This window comes from Marmota flaviventris, chromosome X, assembly GCF_047511675.1.
Source record: "Marmota flaviventris isolate mMarFla1 chromosome X, mMarFla1.hap1, whole genome shotgun sequence".
Classification (NCBI taxonomy): domain Eukaryota; kingdom Metazoa; phylum Chordata; class Mammalia; order Rodentia; family Sciuridae; genus Marmota; species Marmota flaviventris.
In genome coordinates this window covers 40834966-40841752 of record NC_092518.1, presented here as the reverse complement: position 1 = coordinate 40841752, position 6787 = coordinate 40834966, and the positions used below count along the sequence as shown (strand labels likewise).

The 6787-nt window shown below is 38.7% G+C and overlaps 1 protein-coding gene across 1 annotated transcript in view; it reads left to right on the top strand.

Annotated features, from left to right (window-relative positions):
* The first annotated feature begins 249 nt into the window (after positions 1-249).
* Positions 250-6787, top strand: part of LOC114084584 (G2/mitotic-specific cyclin-B3-like) — a 47929-nt gene continuing 41391 nt past the window's right edge. Inside the window, exons 1-2 of the mRNA XM_071606504.1 lie at positions 250-320; positions 4723-4834. Of these exons, the coding sequence (XP_071462605.1) occupies positions 4739-4834 (96 nt within the window). The 5' untranslated portion in view covers positions 250-320; positions 4723-4738. The remainder of the gene's footprint in view (positions 321-4722; positions 4835-6787) is intronic.

The following is a 6787-nucleotide window of genomic DNA, read 5'->3' as shown; positions in this document are numbered from 1 at the left end:
CGCCTGCAAGCCTAGCTGGACTGACTAATTACACTGGAAACCACACCCCAACACGAAGTCCTTTAGCTCCGGAGTTCCATTGAAAAATACTCGGCCCCCACCCGTTCCTTGCTAGTGGGAGGGAGCATCTTAGCTGTGCACGCTGATTGGCCCCCTGCTGGCCAATCACAACTGTGCTTCCTCCTTGGGCTACAGTTTTCAAAATCTGTGGGCCAATTGGAAAGAGCACAGGCCAGGCTGAGATGGACTTGTGCCGGTAAGACACGGACCTCTGTATATTTCCCTCGCCTCTCCTGTTCTGTCCTCAGTCGCGGTGTGAGGTAGGCACCTTTGGGATTGTACTGCCAGCTGGAGTGTCTGACTTTGTCTCCTGACTCCTGCCGGTGGATCCTTGGGCGTCACTCCACCCCCTTGTTACATGTGCTGGGATATGCAGCGTCCCAGCAACAAAAAGTCTCCTCCCATCACTCAGCAGTCTGAAAAACTACTACAAGGTTGGGCAAGGAGTGTGGACAAGGGGGTAAGATGACAAAGCAAGGGAGTCTGGGTCCCAGCTTTTAGATGGAGTGACCAGTATACATGCCTGAACCAGAGTACTTTTTACAAAACATCTTGCACAAGTGAAAGTGTGCAGGATCAATTTCATTTCACAAGTGCTTGTGGGATCAGATGCATTTTTAACTTGGAGAATATTACTTTAAGGATGTCTTTTAAACTACAGGTTGAAGGACATGAAGAGAGGATAGAAACATGCCCTCTCTGTTATACCTTTTATTTCCACTGGCTCTTTTCTATCCTGTCTCCAACACACTTAAGTTCTGGCTTGCCTGCCCACCCCCTGCCCCTTCCACTAAGGTCCATTTAGAATTCTAGAACGTCTGAGGTGGACCCTTAAACCATTACCTCTTAAACTTTAAGTAGTATGCAGATCACCTGGGCATATTGTTAATTTGGGATTTGGAAGGTTTAGCTTGGGGCCTGAGGTTTTAAATTTTAAATTGCTGACAGGTTCCCAGGTGATGCTAATGTTGCTCATCCATTGACCACACTTTGAATATGGAAGAAGCTCTGGTCCCATTGCCTGATTTTATTAGGTGAGGAAATTGAGGCCCACGTTGCCCAGTGCCACCCAGCTAGAACTAGACCCTATGCATCCTTCCTAGCCCAGTGCTCTTTTCAGCTGACTTTTTTTTTTAAACTGGGGAGGGGTGGCCTAACCACAGAGCCATATCCCCAGCCCTTTTTATTTTTTATTTTGTGACAGGTTCTTGCTAAGTTGCTGAGGCTGGCTTTGAACTTGTGATCCTCCTGCCTCAGCCTCAAAGCTGCTGGGATTATAGGTGTGCACCTCTGCACTTGGCCTTTCAGCTGTTTTCATTGAAACCTTGCTGTGTTCTCTCTCCAGTGCCTTGCTGTATGTAACCTGCCTTTACATGTAAAATGAAGCTGCTACTCCTTCCTTGAGACTATTTTGCTCAACTTCACTGCTGCCTTGTGTAGGTTTCAGCACCAGCCCTAGGATGCCCAACACTGTCTCTAACAATTATCAGTGTGTATATAGGGGAGATGGAAAGTCTGAAAAGGGGAAAGGATTCTAATTTTCTTGACCAAGTAAAGCTCAGGATTGTGTTTGTGGTGCAAGTGGAAAATGTCCTTTTATAAAAGAATGTTTTTGGTGGTATTAGTCCTCCCCTCCTCCTCTCTTTACCCTTAATGGCAGGGAAGTTAGTTTATAGGTCATTGTATTTATCTTCAAGTTATTAGAGTTCAGGACAATGAATGTAGCATTTGACCATTATCTGAATATCCTTATTTTCTCTGAGGTTCAGTCTGTAATATCAGCTGAGGTTTTTCTAGCCTGTTGATTCCAGATTTATTCTTTCCCCTGGAAAGATAAAGGTTTCAGAGCATGAGTTTTTGGTCATCCATAAAAAAAAATGTATAAGGCATGAATAATAATCGTGGTTTTCATAAAGTGTAGTTAAGCGTGGGTGCACCCAATTTTGCTTTATTGTTGCTTGGCTGAGTTTTGAGGGATGAGATGGAAAATAGATTTGGATCCAAGGCAATAGGAGAGTAAGATGCTCTATTTATTACATACCTACCATGTGTGCTTTGTAATACAGATTTATATTTGATCTGTATGCCTCCTCTTTAAGTGGTATTATAGTTGTCTTGCAAATGAGGAATCAGAGATGTTAAGTTAGCTGATGTAGAAGTTATATTGCTCAGACTCCAAAACCTGTGCCAGTTTTACTTCCCATCACTACAGCCTTTAGCTTTTTTGGAATGTTTTTAATGTGATCTGAGAGACTTCATGGTATTTTACAAAGAGCCCTAGAAGGAGCTGAATAATTTATACTGCTTAATAGTTTGTCTTGGGTAATAAGCCACGTAACTTATCTGGGGCTATAAAGTGGAGAGTTGTACCTGCTCTGCTTAATCTCATTGTTTTATTATGTTTAACTGAAATAAAATGTCAAGGCATACTTGTGTTGGCCTTTCCTCACCTACAAAATATTTAATATTCTCCATCCAAAGCAAAACCCAAATCAGCCTTCATCCTTTCTTAGGTTTCCTCCCAAGCTATAGTCTTAACTGCTTCCTTTCTTTTTTAAATTTTTTTTAACTACATGACAGCAGTGGAATGCATTACAATTCTTATTACACATATAGGACATAATTTTTCATATCTCTGTATATAAAGTATGTTCACGCCAATTTATGCCTTTATACATGTACTTATACATGTACTTTGTTTTTTTTGGTGTTACAATTCTTAATACACATATATACCACAAGTTTTCTATCTCTGTATATAAAGTATGTTGACACCCAATTCAAGTCTTCATACATGTACTTTGTATAAAGATGTCCATCACATTCCACCATCCTTGCTAATCCCTTGCCCCCTCCCTTCCCCTCCCACCCCTCTTCCCTATCTAGAATTCATCTATTCCTCCCATGCTCTCCCTCCCTACCCCACTATGAGTTAACCTCTTTATATCAGAGAAAACATTTGGCATTTGTTTTTTGCGGGGATTAGCTGACTTCACTTATTAACTGCTTCCTTTCTTAACTAGCTTGGCCCTCACCTAGCATATCAATTTCATTCTAACCAGGCCCCAACATATTCTTTCTTTTCCTATTTTTTTAAGGTACCGAGGATTGAATTCAGGTCTTGCACATGTTGGGCAGGTGTTCTACCACTGAGCTACAATCCCTAAGTCCCCCTCCCCTAACATACTCTGTACTCTGAGACAAGTGAGATGTCACTGAACTCTGCATATTCAACAGCTCTGCTGGGCTTGAGCTTTTTTTGCCTGGAAGTCTACTTGGGAACCTCTTTGTCATTTAAGTCCAGATCAACTGTTATCTCCTCCATGAAGCCTTCCCCATCTCCTGACTTTCCATTACCTATTTATAGTACTGTGTTTGTTCAGGCTGCCATGACAAAATGCACAGACTGAACAGCTTCAACAATAAACATATCAACTAATCACCTCCTACAGGTCCCATCTAATACCATCAAATGGGGGGTGGTTAGAATATCAATATGAATTTTTTGGAGGGGGCAGACAAGCATTCAGTCCATAAGAAGTAACTGCCTTTATTAAATCATTTGCTACATTTTTATGCTAATGTTAAGAGTTGTGCATGTAAATACCTCAAGGGTAAATTGCACAATTTATTTCTGTTTGCATCTCTTTCCTAAAGCTACTGTTACATAGTGGTAAGTTTGTTGCATTGCCTTTGGGGGTCTTTCTTAGGAAAGTTTATTTTTTGTTAAATGAACTTGGAAATTGAATGTGGGTGGAATTGCAAGGACATTTGTATCTAAGCAGAAATGGTCTCTTGTGTATCCAAACAATGATTGCTTTTAATAATAATGTATTTACTTGTTTCTCTCTCTCTCTCTCTCTCTCTCTCTCTCTCTCTCTCTCTCTCTCTCTCTCTCTCTCTCATTATTGAGGACTCACAAACTAAAAGAACCTTTAAGGAGATAAAGTGGGGTCTCATACTGAGATGGGAAAAGGACTCTCCTCTGGGTTATAATGACTGTTAAATTCTTATGAGAAATGATTTTCAATAATTTCACTTCTTTTGCTATCTCATCTTTTGAATTTTTTTTCCTACCAGGTGTCTAGGATTGGATAAGAGTTTCTTCTGATTAAATGCAGCCTCTGAATACTGTCTGCTCTGTCATGCATAATGTGTGTGGACATCGGCTTGACTTCTCTATTAACTGTTGTGGCCAGGACCCCATGACTTATTAAAGAACATTAAATCTATCAGCTTATCTCCAGACCATATGAGCTACTTTGGACTTGATTGTTTTCAACTCAAAACTCTCATATAATTTATTCCCAGTATTTATAAGCCTGTATGATGGGCGAAGTCATAGGCTGAGTGCCTCCAGAGGATGGGAGACATTATGCTGGGCTTTTTATATAGAGTATCTCATTTAATTTGAACAACGCTTTAGAGGTAGATATGCATATTTTCATTTTATAGATGAGGTCACTGAAACCCAGGGAGTTTTAAGTAGCTTACCCAAGCTTAATTGTGATCGAACCAAGATTTAATCCCAGATCTAAGCAACTTCAAAGTATGTTTTCTCCTCGCGATGCTATAGAGAGACTGAGTTTTTTAAAGAGTTTCCAGAGAATTCTGTGATGTTTCTGGTGAATGGTGATTTAAAGAATCCCTTTCTGATTACAGCCCTGTCTTGTACAAGATGCCACTGCCACTACTACGACAAAGCTCCAAACCTGAAACAAAGAAATTTCAGTCTGGCAAAATTGTGCCCTGTGATCATGACCTCTCCAACAAGGTTAGAACAAGTCATTTTTTTTCTCACATAGTCTTTGTATTAGCTCAGTACTATTTTTACCCCAAATCTTTTAGAATATTTCTGATTAATCTGAGAAAGTGGTGAGGGTTGGAAGCCCTTAAAAGTTGGATAATACCAGCAAGTTAGAACCTGGGGAGAAAGTTCTTTCTCATAAATATATGATTCACATGAAGGCCTCACTCCACAATTTTCAAAACCAAACAATATTCATTTCTCATTAGTGAAGTTGTCTATACTCTTTCTCTGAGAAGTTCTAAGCAACTTGCCAGGAGGCTGTACATCCTGGAAAGAGTATGAAGATTATATCAGCAAATGTGTTACCATGCTTTTTATAGAAACAGGTTGAGCATCACATTTGAAGAATGTGGGTACAGTTTAACTCTGATGTTTTGACATTTAAGATAGTCTGACATTGTTATTCTGACCCTGATATGTTCTATGTTCATCATCACATATATTTTAATCAGAATTATATTGACACTGATGAACTGTCATCAAGAGAATATTTCCTAGAGCAAACATAATTAGGCCAATTTAATTTTCTTGATTGATTTCTCTCAGTGCACATAAACATTTGCTAATCATTTTCACTTTTCTTATTAAAATGATTTTCACAGAGGGTTCAGTTTTATTCCATGTAAATTTATCAGGAAAGATTTGTTATATTGGTCAAGATTTTGTCTATATCCATTTTTCTTATAGGATATCTGCCATTTTAAGTTTCTTTTGTGGCAGTTATTTCTCCAAACCAAACTTTCTTGGAGCACATTTTTGCAAATCTAAGTTCTATTAGGCTCAGTTTCTACTGTTGTACTGATTATTTCTACCAGTAATACTAAGTAGGAATTGGATAATAGCCTGACATTTTATTTCTCATCTAATTTGTGAGAAAATAATATTTAGTTTTTTTGCTAATAATTTCTACTAAGATTATTTATCATGAATAAGATAAAAGACTAATACTTTACTTATTTCTCAGCTTAATCAGTTAGAAAACAAAAGTAATTTTTCTCAGATCTTCAAGGAATGTTACATTGTGCTGGAATAGTTTGTTGTATCATGAATCCAATTCTTTAAATTTCTGATCACTTACTATGCCATGTACTGATGGTTACTGGCATACCTGGAGAACAGAGCAAATGAGTCAGATCCTAGGGTCCTGTTTCACATTGTAAGAACTGTCTCATATAGGTAGAAGGTAGGGTTGTTCTCAGAGTTTCATAAAGGAAATCTAAGACCTAGGAGACATTAACTAAACAAAAGCTGTTAAGGAATAGAAGAGCCCTGTAGTATGGCTTGCCCTGACTTCTTGCATAGATACCTAGGAAGAAAACTCCCTCTGCTCTAGAATAGTCACTCTTCTTCTTCTCCCTTATATTCACTAACAATTATTAAAGATTAATCTGATTAACCAAACTCTTCTTAAAATTATAAATCTTTCCATGTGAGGTTTATAATCATATTGGACAGCATACTTTTTTTGTGGTGCTGGGGATTGAACCCAAGGCCTTGTACATGTGAGGCAAACACTCTACCAACTGAGCTATATCCCCAGCCCCAACAGCATATTTTTATAGGACTGGGGATGTGGCTCAGTGGTCAAGTGCCCCTGAATTCAATTCCTGATAACCCCCCAAATGCTATTTATGTTCATTTATAGTTTATATAAATATTTTTGATGGTGCTGGGGATTGAACGTATGCACGCTAGGAAAACACCCTACCATTGAGCTACACCCCCAGCCCTTTATACAAACTTAAAAAAAAAACTGTATTCTCTTTTTTTGATCCTTAAGTACTTAGTCAAGTAGGTTATCATTCTAATTTTACTGATAAGAAAATTGAGGCTCAGAGATTAAGTGATTTGTCTATGGTCAGCAGTTAGTAAAGAGCTGATTCTGAATCAGGATTTAGGTATGTACACTATTATCCT